The 14,308-nt window shown below is 42.6% G+C and overlaps 1 protein-coding gene across 1 annotated transcript in view; it reads right to left on the bottom strand.

The window, feature by feature from the left end:
• Positions 1–13,881, bottom strand: part of mycbp2 (MYC binding protein 2) — a 74,050-nt gene extending 60,169 nt beyond the window's left edge. The window contains exons 1-10 of the mRNA XM_089001927.1: positions 13,221–13,881; positions 10,544–10,619; positions 7,853–8,068; positions 6,696–6,849; positions 6,378–6,574; positions 4,661–4,903; positions 3,886–3,957; positions 3,545–3,641; positions 2,474–2,547; positions 1,157–1,295 (exon numbers count right to left, since the gene is read on the bottom strand). Of these exons, the coding sequence (XP_088858053.1) occupies positions 1,157–1,295; positions 2,474–2,547; positions 3,545–3,641; positions 3,886–3,957; positions 4,661–4,903; positions 6,378–6,574; positions 6,696–6,849; positions 7,853–8,068; positions 10,544–10,619; positions 13,221–13,495 (1,543 nt within the window). The 5' untranslated portion in view covers positions 13,496–13,881. The remainder of the gene's footprint in view (positions 1–1,156; positions 1,296–2,473; positions 2,548–3,544; positions 3,642–3,885; positions 3,958–4,660; positions 4,904–6,377; positions 6,575–6,695; positions 6,850–7,852; positions 8,069–10,543; positions 10,620–13,220) is intronic.
• Positions 13,882–14,308: the final 427 nt, after the last annotated feature.

A 14,308-nucleotide genomic window follows, 5' to 3' on the forward strand; every position in this document is an offset into this window, starting at 1 on the left:
ACAACACGAGGCCATCATACACAGATTACAACAATACCAGTGTTGCGTTTCCTGAAATAGTGGCTTCAGGAGATATCCACGTACTGCGACCTCCATCCACGATTGAAGATGTTTTTTGGGGAAACAATTTATGCGCCTTTTTAAGAAATATCAGTTCATCGTTGCTATTTCACAGAAATAAGATGATTGCGACACCCATTTGAATTTTGTTGAGAACCAAAACGGCAGCACCTATCAAGAAACATGTCAACATTTAGAGATTGAGGGTGTCAAAGTCATTTTTTGCCGCGGGCCACATTGTAGTGACGGTTTCCTTTCAATGGATGAATTTGGGGAAAACGTCAGAATGTTTAATCCCTTCTACATATTACACATAGAGCGTTGAACAAATTAATTAAAAAATAGTTTTCAAATTTGAAGTAAAAAATAATGAATGTAAATGTGGTTTACATCCATACAATTTGAAATTTCGGTTCGGACTTTAGCTAACATTGTGGCAATTAACATGCTTGATTTGCTTTCGCGGGCCGAATAAAATGATGTGGCTGGCCAGATTTGGCCCCCGGGCCTTGACTTTGACACCTGCGCTTTAGATGAATGCCAGTATGGAGTGCTACCGTCTGTTATACGCAATATCACGGGTGTCAAACTCTTTTTTTGCCGCGGGCCACATTGTAGTTACGGTTTCCTCTCGGGGGTTGTTATAAATTTGAGGAAACCATTACAATGTTTCACCTCCCCTACATATTACATATAAAACACACACAAAAAATGAATGAATAACTACTTTTTAAATTTGAAGTAAAAAATAATGCTTGTTATTGTGGTTTTACGTGGGAATTTGAAATTTGAGTTTGGACGTTAGCAAGCATCATGGCACTTGACGTGCTTGATTTGCTGTCGTGGGCCGAATGAAATGATGTGGAGGGCCAGATTCGGCTCCCGGGCCTTGACTTTGGCACCTGTGCTTCACATGATGAATAAATCTGATTTATTGTCGTTGTTTTTATTATTATTGTGCTTTGTAAAAGTACAGTTGAAAAGACAGGAAGCATCGCATCCTCTCTGCAGCTGAACAACAAAACAAGCGCACCCTCCGGCAGTCGCTAGATGAGGAAATAAGAAAGTGCCATCATGGCCATTTAGAATCACTCACTGATGATGTGCAGATCCTTCTCGAGGTCAAAGAGGGAGATGCCGCATGCGTGCAGGCACTTCCTGGCCAGTTTCAGCTGCAGTTCCTGCTGCAGGCTCGGGTCGGAGCTCATCGTGTAGATGCGTACCACAAAACCATCCTGCTACGGAGACGCCACACGACGATGTTAATACTTGCTATTATTTGACAGCAATTTGATTTCTGACGTGATGTCGCATGATAGCATCGGATGATACGAGGGTTTGTTCAAATGTAAAGAGGTTTTGACTGCTGGGAAATATGGAAAAAATACATGGTAAAGACGCTCCCCTACTTACAAACATTTGAATTACGACCGACGGTACATACGAACATTTTTTGTAGTAATATATGTTATATTCTCTACAGTTGTACGTGGACATATCTTTATCGAGCATATATTTTATTCAATGTTTATTTTTCAGTACAACCCAACACAAGCCTTAAAGATACTTATATCAGCCTTAAAAATACATTCTACAGTAATACCTTGGCTTAGGAACTTAATTGGTTCCCAGACAGAGTGCGTAAGGTGAAAAGTGTGTATCCCAAAAATTAATTTCCCATAGGAAACCATTAAAATGAGAAGAATCCGTTCCCAGGTCCCGATAAAACATAATTTTCTACTTTCTAATTTTCTAAGCCTTAAAACTACACAAAATATACATATATCAAAGTTCATATCAAAGTTGAAACGAGTCCAAATTTCACTGTTATCTATCCATTTTCACACCATTTCACTTGTTTTTTTTTTACTTCTGTTTCTTTGTTTCAAGCTCTGTCGCGCGTGTTTTCTCACTCTCTCTCTGTCGTTTGCCTGTCTCTTTAATGTTTAACCTCTCCCCCGCTGCGTTCTGGACCAGTCACGTGGCTTCAACCGAAAACTGGGTGCGGGGAATAGAGGACAAAACAGTCGGCCACCATTGTCTTGTTAGGAGAACGGACTCGTTCGTGAACGACACATCACTCAGCTCCGTGTGTATCCCGAAAAATAGTTCGTATGCCAAGGTAAAATTTTCATAAACGTAACGTTCGTAAACCGAAAGGTTTGTAAGCCAAGGGGTTTGTAAACCGAGGTATCACTGCATACAAAATATAGCACTGAAGCAACTTACGAACAAATTCACTTTACGAACGTATCTTGTTCGTAAATTGGGTAGCGTCTGTAGTCATGTACCGTACTTTCCGGTGTATAAGGCGCCCCGAGTATAAGGCTTTTGGGTGCGCCTTAAACACCGGAAAATATGGTAACTGTTAGGGAACCGCTTCAGGAGTAACTTGGAGGAGGTTCAGACTCACATCTTTGCAGGCTGCAATTTGGTTGATGTGATCTCCGTCCGTGAAAAGTATGTTCTGCCCATCCGAGTGTTGACCTGGAGAGAGGAACGCTGACCGTCAATATTCAAGATTTATCACTGGTGCTAGTTTTAGCAATCTTTGCGTCGATGACTCCAAACTTAATTGCCTATCGTCAGGCTCCTACAAGAGGCGAAAATTTATTGGTGGGGGCTGACCTCAAATAAATTCGCTTAAAGGACAACCGACACCATTTTTTTGTTTCCTAACTGACATCAGAAAAACGTTTGATAGCATCTAAAATACCCAAAACACGCAGGCTGATATTTTTAGTCAAATGAAAAACACCAATAAAAACTACTTCAAAATGAACTCGGAAATGGCCAGTTTCAGAAGGTCCCGCCCCCAGTTTGTGACATCACGCCAAGACGTCTTGCCTTACTCGAGAATCAAAACAATGGCTTCAGATTCGGAGAAGATGCTTTCTTGTTCCTCATCCATTTCTGAATATGATTCAAATAGTTCTGAAGAGGAAAGCATAAATGTTTGCAATCGATCAAAGGAGTCCTCCCATATCAATTTGAGCCGTCAATGACAGCAATGTAGGACCCAGAAAATGCAGAAGATGGCGCCCGAGCTCCGTTGGAAATGGGTGGACATTTGTGTCAGCGTTATTTATGTTTTTTCCTTCTAATTTCGTCATCAACACGGATCAACGCAAAGTTTTCTGAGCAAACAAAGTACCCAAAATGCTTGTGTGTCGCTTTCTCGGTTAGGGGCGTTCCTTCAGTGACGTGACGACTCGTCACCAACTCGAAGACAAGACTTCCTGAATCTTCAGCGTGAGTCTTAAATCGTAAAATATAGCTACATGCAGTGTAATCTTTGTGAAATACGCTCAGTGGAAATCATTTGAAGTGATTTTACAAATTATGGACACAACTTGTCCGGAGGCGTCGGTTGTCCTTTATGTTTATTCATAAAGCACTCTAGAAACAACTCCAGTTGCATACAAAGTGTGATACATAAAACAGACAAAGAGTGAAGCCGGTATCTAGAAAATGATGTCTGCACCTGGCATGGTGACAGCCCCCTCAGGCTCCAGTGTCTCAGGATTGATCTTGATGGCAGACATACTGTGGTTACCTCCGTCCCGATACAGCAAGTAGCCCTACGGGTACAAAACAAAGCCGCTGCTCATCTGGACTCTCAAAATAATGACCCCCAGGGGAAGGCTTACTGCAGATATTGGTTGCGATTCAACTACAGTAAAGTCTCGTTATAGCTATATCGGATATATCGATAGTCCCGGTTATATCGATATTTTTTCGGACTCCCTTGAATATCGATATAACGAGACTTTACTGTATAAACATTGGACGGTACAATATGGAGTGATGATGAGCTGAAATTACCTGCGCGAAACCCAGCCACGACCTCTTTTCTGTTCGATTCCGAATGCGGGATGTGGAGTTGTAAACGTGACCCTGAGGAAAAGATCAATAAATTAGACACCAACAAAAAATATAAAGCCCGCACATTCATCAGCGTTTGATGTGTACAAAGGTGATGATTACAGACGCTTCCCTCAACTTACAAACATTCGAGTTACAAATCACAAACATTTTTGCGGGTACAGTATGTCGAAAAATGGTTGGACAGAGATGCTGTAAGTTAGATTTTGGATTGCGCACCTTTTTCGAGACGAGCTCGCTTACAATTGGCTGTGTGGAGTATGTGGGCGGGGAGGAAATCCCTCTTCCCCGTTGACGCTCCAGGAGGACGCGATGCATAACAAAAAGTAATGGCTGCTGGCACGTCATTCAGTAATGAGGTGCCCGCAGCTTCAGTAATGGCTTAATGAAGACCCAAGGATATGTCGTCGTAATACAGTAGGTGTGAATTTATTTAACAACTGTTAGCGTTTAATATTTATTCGTTGGGTGTTTTACTTAAACATACATTCCATAGAAAATACAGCGCTGAAGCAATTTACAAACAAATTCACCTTACGAACGACCGCTCGGAATGTATCTCGTTCGCAAGGTGGGGAGCGTCTGAACATGTTAGTCTCAGAGAGTGTGCTATGTTACCTTATATTTTACTTTTTTGTTGGCATTTTGTATTGTTTTTTTTTTCATCAGAGCAGGAAAGATATTGTCTTTGTGTACATGAAGGCCGACTACGTACCCTAACAGTGCCGCTATACCCCGAGCCCACTTTGTAAAGTCCGTCCTTGCAGAGCAGGTAGAGAAAGGAGCCATCCGTCTGCAGGAGGCAGCGCTCGTCCTCATCGATGGTCACGCCTTTCAACATCCATTTGTTCATCAATGCCGCGCGTTTGATGCCATTCCCAAACCAGTCCTGGATTTGGATCTTTCCCACCAAAACGGCCTGCACACTCCTCTGCAGGGCGTTCAATATGGTGGGCACCTAAAAGGAATGGCATGTGTGAGTAAAGCTTTTCCAAATCACTACATTGGGCCTTTGGTGATATTATGGGAGGTTGTTATGGGAAGTCAATGACGCTCCTGGTGCTGCTGATGACTCGTTTAAATACCATTAGCACCTGCAGCGTGAATTTCCCCTCGTCTCATTGAGCTAAACATCACATTAGCACAGCAGTTATAGCACACACCCCTCCCACACCCACACCCACACACAAATTCCTATTTCAATGGTTTTATGAGGTGTGTGAGGGAGTGTTGACATTTAGTGTTCAAGTGGAACATCATCAAAATAAATGCAATGCAAAAGAAAAAAAAACAATTATACAAATGATACCCCATTTGAGTGACACCATCAGACAATATTTATGAATTTTATTCTTATGAACTACAGCAATTTAAGTCATTCACTGCCAGACAATGTGCAAAAATGTGTCCACTCCAGTGCCAGGGTTTTTGTCATTTTCACTCAAATTCCAGAACCAGCAGAATATTGAGTTCTGGGACTACATAAAGATACAATATAGCATTAGAAACGTAAGACTCTCTTCTTTCATCGGGAAAAAAAAGTTAATTCTTAAGTTATATGGGTCTGGAGTTATTTGAGCTTGAAATGGGGGCGGATGTACAAAATACAATACAATATACATATTGATTTATAGAGCTGCAGCTGTAACAAAGCGCTAACATGGACAAAAGGCAAATTTATTCTTGAGATATACCATTTAGATTAGAGTAGCCTTTATTAGTGATCTCCATACTTATTTGTCATGTCTTTTTTGATGTAGATTCTAGTGCAGTGAGTTCTATCGGAGACAAATTACTTGGCCAATAAGGATGATTTTGATTCTGATTCTGAATAAATGCAATCAGGAAGTGTACAGCGATATTTTATCTATATTATATAACCCTGTCAGAGATATGACAGTCAGACACTGTGGACAAAGACTCTGAACCAGAAAGATTGTCCCTACTGCCGGCAGGAAACATAGTCACCCATGACATACGTCTGAATTCCGCGTCCCTCTGCCAAGCTATTTATTGAGGGTACATGCAAATTAAAGTGATACATTAGTAAAACATAGTTTTCTTGATTATCATACCACGCCTCTGGAGGTTCTGAGCACCAACAGCTGTAAGCAATAAAACATTGTGTTTCCCCATTAACTGATAAGTTTGTAACCTGGCTAATGACCTCTTCCTGAGGTAAGGAGTTTGCAGTCCTAAATGACTCCTGTGATAAGGAGTTCCTCAAGTCCTAAATTGCTCCTGTGAAGCTGACCGTTTAACTTGCTGTGTCCGTTGATCTGATTGACCTGAGGTTGTCCGTGCTTCAATTGTGTATTGAGTCACAAGTGTTGACTAAGCATACAACAGTATGAAACTTTTAAATATGATAACTTCTTATTCTGTCTAATCTCTATCCAACCCCCAGTTGATGTTTTTGGTTAAACACTCACCTGTATCGTCTGGCAAGCGTGGCTGCCATTGTTGGTGAGAATGGCGGAGACGGCCTGGAGAATCTTGCCTGTGTCCCCCCAGGAGACCACCAGACTGAAAAGGCAAGCGCAGGATAGGGCAGTGATGGCCTGTCCCGTCGGGTCGTTGGGGCCCGTGCTTCGAACTGTGGTCTCCAGCAACAGCTGATAAAGGGACTCTGAAGGACAATATGGAATCAATGGTTCGATAGTCAGCAGTAGAAAATGTATTTGTGCAATGACTTCATTTCCCTGCTGGTTATTTCTCCAAGGAGAAGGATTTGTGTGCGCACTCCTCACCCAGCACATCGGGAGGCTCGGTCTGGAATCCCTCGGGCTGTTGCCCCTGCAGCATGTCCAGCAAAGCCTGCAGACTGCGCAGGCACAGCGAGGGGTGGGAGAAACGCGTCTCCTTTATCAGCTCAAAGACTCCACAAAGGCCGATGCCGATGATCTACGGAGCCGGAAGCAAAAGCAATTAGACTTCCTATTGTGCCTTCTTAAATGTCCAATGAACTCTCGATTGAAACTTAAATGCTATGTTGGAGATCTTGAAAAGTGGCTTTGATTTAATCCCTGAGATCATCATCCTATAAATTTTAATTTTATACTCGACAATATTTCTTTTATAGTACAGAGATACCTTGGCTTACGAGCTTAATTGGTTCCCAGACAGAGTTTGTAATGCGAAAAGTGTGTATCCCAAAAATCTATTTCCCATAGGAAACCATTAAAATGAGAATAATCCGTTCCCAGGTCCCCATAAAACATAATTTTCTACTTTATAATTTTGTATATTTGTATAATAAATGTGCTATGGTATTAGAATTAAAGAAATAAACTGTACTGTATAATAAAGTAGTTTTATTGACCTTTGTGATGGTCGTTGATGGCTTGATGGAAAGGAGTGACCGGTTTTGTCAGCATTAAACACTTGATGCCTTCTTTCACCGTCTTGAGGAATGATCCTTTGTAGGTGCTTTCTCTGCGATCATTTTACCTAGTTCCTCATCAATATTGTTCCGTTTAGCTGGGTTGATAGCTTTTTGCATCAAGTGTACAGATGGCTTGTGCGGGTTATTTGTGGAGCCAGGTTGATGGGATATTGCTGCGTGGGGGGGGGTAGTGTGTTTTGGGTATTTTAGATGCTATAAAACGTTTTTCTAATGTCAGTTAGGAAACAAAAAAATGGTGTCGCTTGTCCTTTAACTGATGACAGCATCATTTTTTAACAGTAACTCCACCCGCCTTGCATGTTGGATTGGGAGCTCCTTCTGAATGGAAATTAAAATCATTCAAAGGGAAATGTGGGCCAGGTAAGGTTGTTAATCCTCCCGAAAGGGATTTAGAGCAGTCTAGGAAGGTGACATCACATGATAGAATATCATTCAATGAATATAAAAGAAGGGAAAGGCTTATCGGGATCTCGGTGCATAATAATAAAGGAGCATCTTTACTTTAGGCAGCTTGATAGCTGGCTCGCGGTACTCCTCCTCCTCTTCACTGTCCGAGTCGCCGCTCTGCGCCGAGCTCCTCGAGGCCAGCGCCAATGAGGCCTCCCTCTGCTGCCACTCCAGCACGCAGTGGCGCACGTTGCAGTAGACGTTGAACGCCGACGGGTTGCTGTGTAACTTGATGTCGGGCACGCACAGAGCGCCATCGAAACTCTCCGTCTGTGGGAGTCAGAGTGACAAAAGGTCTTAGTCATACAGGAGTGGTCCATCGATGAAAAGGTTTCTTCAGGGGTCATCTGTACGGATGGTTCGGTTCTCATCCGAGGAGCTTCGTCAGCGAACTAAAATTTGTTGGTAACTCTGGCCCTATATTATTATTATTATTAGGGATATACAGGGTGACCCAAAAATGTCTATTTACAGTAAAGTCTCGTTATATCGATAGTCTCGGGAGTCTGAAAAAATATCGATATAACCGGACTATTGATATATCCGATCGTGCAGGCATGTAATTTTCTCCTTGAGTTCATAGAATTAGTATCGTAATAAGCAGTACTATCGATATAACGAGACTTTACTGTATTTCAAATTACAACCACACATTATTCAGTTTATAGAAGACCATTCAGCAGAGTTTCAGCTATTTCTGTCAATTTATGGCTTTCCCCAAGATGTGTTCCATATGTCCACCATTTCGTTGCAAGCAAACTTGTACTCGTCTGACAAAGTTGTCAATCGGGAGAAGTCATTGCTGCAGTGAGGGACGTAGGATGCATCTTTTTGGGTTAACCACCGGAAAGAGCTACCAGCAAATTTTAGTTCGCTGACGAAGCTCCTCGGATGAGACTCAAAACATCCGACACCTTCGAACAAGTACAGATGACGGCTGAAGAAACCTTTTCATCGAAAGTGACAAAAGAGGAAGAGTCAGGAACAATGGATGCACATTGGGAGTTGTGGCGGTGAAACTCTCAACTAAGGACCGTTTTTACCAATAATTTTGAGTGTACAAGATACAGCGGCTTGAAAAAGTAGTCATACCCCACATTTTGTCACCTTCTGACCATAAACATATTTGATTGCCATTTTATGTGAAAGATCAACACAAAGCGGTTCATGATTGTGAAATAGAAGTAACGATTAAACATGACTTTTTAGACATAAAAAACAGAAAAAGTATTCAGCTGTGTCAATACTTGGTGGAAGCACCTCTCGCTGCAATTACAACTACAAGCCTTTTGGGGTATGTCTCTACCAGCTTTGCGCATCGAGAGACGAGAATGTTTGCCCATTCTTCTTTGCAGAAGGTCTCAAACTCAGCGAGATTAGATTGAGAGCATTTGTGAACAGCAGTTTTCAGATCTTGCCACAGATTCTCGATTGGATTTAGGTCTGGACTTTGACGGGGACATTCTAACACTGCACGATCTGTTTGCAGAGTGTGGGGAAAATTTGACATTCACTCTTCCCCCCCAAAAAAAAAAACACTATTGATTCAGAGGCCGGAAATTAAGAAGCAGTGGGTTGTAAAAAGAAGCGCCATGAAATAATCATCAGGATGAGGGCACAAAATGATTGGCTTTCTCCATGGAGGCCATTTTTAGCCCCAACCCCGAGGACGGAGGAACCTCGGTGATCGATTGCCACAGCCTTTCATTGCCCTTTGGGCATACCCGTGACGGGAGGTGATGTCATCTGTTTGGGAGGGGTTGTGGCGGGTGGGGGGTTTGCGACGAGGTCATTCATACTCCGCTCAAAGCAACGGGGAGGAGATTTGCTCCATCGAGCAGGGCGTCTGCTGCTCTCCTGCCAGGAGCACTTTGTGTACATTAAGAAGACAAAGCTTTGGAAGGCATGTCATGCAAATCACGTGCTGTCAATCAGCAGACCAATGAAACTCAATTTAGTTCGTTGCAGAATTAAATTGACAGATCATAAACCTTGAATGAGCAGTAGGCGACTTTGAAGTAAGATTCTTGGCAAATCTGAACTGTTATGCACTGGAAATGTGGGTCCGAGATGGCTTGCGCGGGTTATTGGTGGAGCCTGATTGATGGGATATTTTAACCTTGCAGTCTACACTCTGCCTTTGAACTATCAAAGTTGAAACGAGTCCAAATGTCATTGTGTTTTCTATCCATTTTATCTCTGTGTCGTCTGCCTGTCTCTTTAATGTTTAAACCACCTCCCCTCATTGCTGCGTTCTTGACCAATCACATGGCTTTAACAGAAGACGAGGGGCGGGGAATAGAGGAGAAAAACAGTCGGCTGCCATTTTCTTGTTCGGAGAACGGGCTCGTTCACCAATGACACATCACTCATTCTGGCGCTCCGTGTGTATCCCGAAAAATAGTTCGTATGCCAAGGTAAGATGTTCATAAATGTAACGTTCGTAAACCGAAAAGTTCGTAAACCGAGGTATCACTGTACTCAGTCTGCAAACTGCCCCACATCGTCGTCAAGAACAGACAGGGTCTCCCCTTTGAATGGAGGAATTGGAACCAGGCAACTGTTGCCGTAGCGATGCGAATGGGGTCGCTTGGCAACAGGCCGGATGAGCCACCGAACCCGAGCCCCGCCCCTCCCAGCCCCCCTACGGTGCATTTCGACTCCAGTTGATTCCGTCAATTTTGCAGCTTCCACATCCACAAATATGGCATAAAATATGGCATAAAATTTAAATGCATCTCTTACCTTTGTCCTCGATTTGACTTTGGACTTCACCCTTTGTCGCCTTTTCAGCTTCTTCTTGTTCAAGGCTTTCTTCCCTCTGAAAGAAACAAATCAGGCGTCACAAGGAATATCCATCAAGCAGTGATGGGAAACCGACAGTGGGTGGAACCTTTACAGCCATTTTATTCAACCTGCCATGCAATTCTAAAAACAAGTAAGACCTTAAACGGATACAAAAATGCGTATCCACAATTACAAAAACAGATAACATTGTATTTTTCTCAAACATTTACAGTGTGAATAATTTACAAAGCTGAAATGGCTCCTGACAGGGTACGTTTGCAGAATATTAAAGGACAACCCACACCATTTTTTGTTTCCTAACTGACATCAGAACAACGTTTTATAACATCTAAAATAGCCAAAACACGCAGGCTGATATTTTTAGTCAAATGCAAAACACCAATAAAAACGACTTCAAGTGTCCCAAAACTACTTCAAAATGACTTCGGAGATGCAGAGTTTGAGAAGGTCCCGCCCCCTTGTTCGTGACGTCACACCAAGACGTCAAGACGTCAAAGCAATGGCTTCAGATTGGGATAAGATGCTCTTTTGTTACTCATCTAGTTATGAATATGATTCAAATAGTTCTGAAGAGGAAAGCATACATGTTTGCAATCGATTAAAGGAGTCCTTCCGTATCAATTCGAGCCGTCAATGACAGCAATGTAGCGTCCCAGAAAATGCACAAGATGGCGCCCAAGCACCGTTGGAAATGGGCTGATTTGTCTGCTGGGAATTTGTGTCAACTAGTATCAAATAGTAGTCTTGGTGCAACACACAACGATTCAGCAATCGCGTTATTTATGTTTTTTCCTTCTAATTTCGCCATCAACACTATGTTTTCAGACCAAACAAAATACCCAAAATGTGTCGCTTTCTCGGTCAGAGGCGTTCCTGACGTGACGTCACGTCAGGAATCGTCACCAACTCAAAAACAAGACTTTCTGAATATTCAGTGCGAGTCTAAAAAGGTCAACTATAGCGACATGCGCTGGAATGGAATCTTTGTCAAATATGCTCAGTAGAAGTCATTTGAAGTGATTTTACAAATTATGGACACAACTTGTCCGGAGGTGTCGGTTGTCCTATAAAAGTCAAGCCTGATACAGGTTGTCATTTAAGTGTAAACAATCCCTGTTAAATGGCTTTATTTACTGTATGCTAGGAATGTGACAATGTTCATAGAATTATGTTTATGTTTTGCAGTACCGGTGAGTATCATAGCTTCTGATTTACTGGCAGCAAACTTCAACATTCACATAAAACTCTCCCTTGGAAACACACAGTAGCAGACGATAAGGATGATATTAGTAAATTAAAAAGACATAACTCAACCCAAATTGTCTGTAATTGTCGTTTGCACTGTTATCGCCTCTCTGCATCTTCTGCATTTTGACAAGATTCAAAGATATTCCAATGCTTTGGTGCTCTATTTTTGGAAGGAGTCTGAGTCCAAATTTAAAATGTGTTCACACACTACAATCAAAGAAAATAGTACTTGATATTTTGTTGACATGATAACACAAGGAGGTCTACTGTGCTATCTGTTTGATGGCAGGCAACATTAAAATAAGCATGGGTTACAAATATTGATTAATTTATGATTCAGTTTTTGCAGAGGCAAGCACCGAAAGATATTCACATGTCCTTGATTTCAAGTAAATGAAAGTAGAGGTGGTAGTGAAACAAATAACGACTTCACTTTCTGATTGAGTCACACTCTGTCGCCGTTCTAAGTCCAAATCTTTTTTTGATAGGTTGCTTTTGCCTTGGTCAATAAAATATTAACTTAAAACCATGACTGATGACGGCACATCTCTGTATCATGTGTTACAACAACACATTCTTCCCTCCAGCACAACAATATAGAGGAGAGGATGTGACAGCGCAACAAGGACAACAGTATAAAGTACGACAACAACAACACAATGAGAGAAAGTGAGGGATGATGCAGCAATGACCCAGCTTCTCTCCAACCTGACTGACAATAAATGACGTAACTCGATTGCACGCTTAGGGCAAACAAACCGCCACTTAAGATCGCTTTCCTCCTCCTCTTCACATAAAAACCACGCAGGCACGTTATCAAGACACTGTCATCAACGCGTACCACTTAAAAAAAACAGTAACAAGGTTTAATACGTACTCCCATGTTGTGTTAGTTAATGCCCAGCTAGCTGCAAAGCTAACTAGCTAGCTATCGAAATAGTGACGCCGTTGGGCCTAAAAATACAAAAATGACCACCATGAAGTTATTTAGATGACAAGTGTCGTGCTGTGTTGTGAAAGAAACACATTTGACAATCAACCCCCACATGCTGGGAGAAGCTAACGGGGGTGACGTCGTGCTCACATAGGCTAAGGAAGTCCTGGGATCAACTGCTGACCCCACCGGGAGTGCCCCCACCGCTTCTCAAAATAGCGCACCACACGGGTTTATTTATTTATTCATTTATGTATTTGGGGGACGATAATGCGACAATTGTATGAACCATGAAAGCTAGACTACCTCGCGAGACATGAATGACATTTCGTGTCGAGCCGGGGATATGACGTTATGCTATGGTTAGCTCCAAGCTAGCCCCACGAATGACAAGCAAGCGTCAGCCATGAACAGCCAAATAGCCTCACTCACCTTCCTGGATTTAGTCCTTGCTCTTTATCGTTGATGGCAATCGTATAAATCCTTCGGTATCTTTCCGCCAGGGCTCTCCCTGAGAGTAAAAGCTGGTACCGAGTCCGACGGTCAGACTGGGCTCCGGGTGTCGGGCAGGGACCCATACCCGGCCCGATGGTGGAGAGATCGGCTCCCAATCCGTAAATGAGCCGGACTCCCGAGCCCATCGACGGTGACGAAGAGGGAAGAATCCCTCCACAGGCGGCGGCCGCTGCCGCAGCGGCACACATCATCGTTTAGGAGCACAATGCATACATGAATCACGCAAAATGCTCAATCGTGAAATCACTGCAGGCCATCGGGTACAATCTGGGGATTGTTAAATCCACCGAACGCTTACAACGTTGCGGAAAATGGCATAAATTGTATCCGGGATCGACGCTTGTTATCAGGGCTAATTCAGCAACCAGATCGAGGTCCTCCTCCTCTCTCTCCTCCCCCTCGTTCTCCTCCCTCTGCGCGTCTCTTCCTCGAGCTACAAGAACATTCGCGGTAAAATGTCCAAGATATCAAGATTATTGGTTCTGTTGGGTTTTCGTTGCCATTTGTTCCTCGGAAATGCGTTGACCCCCGAGCGGCTGCACCCTCAGACGGTGACGGTCTGCCATTTTAGCGCCATCATCCCTCCCCTCCCCTGCACGGTGTGCCGCGTCGCTTAGCATCCAGGAACGTTATCATCATCCAGTGGCATTTTAACGATGAAGAATGCATGCAAATACATATTAATCATAATTCCTTTGGAACATCGAGAAGAAAGAATCCATGAATGATTTCACCTGTGATTAAAAAAATTAATTCCAAACAATTTTCTGTCTGATGGGTCTACTCTGGAAAGCATAAACCCCCATCAGAAAAAAACTCGATATTTTGGTGTATGGCCATTTTAATCACGAATGTTTTCACCTGTTAATGGTATGAAGACGTGTAATTCTCAAATATAAATTCAATTCCTTTTACGTTTGCAGGTTGGCGTTTAACAAAAATAATATAATACAATACACTACATATTGACTTAGCTTTAACTGCGTAACCCGAATACAATGAAT

Source organism: Hippocampus bargibanti, linkage group LG08 (genome assembly GCF_051943395.1).
Source record: "Hippocampus bargibanti isolate YZ-2025 linkage group LG08, ASM5194339v1, whole genome shotgun sequence".
Taxonomy (NCBI): Eukaryota; Metazoa; Chordata; class Actinopteri; order Syngnathiformes; family Syngnathidae; genus Hippocampus; species Hippocampus bargibanti.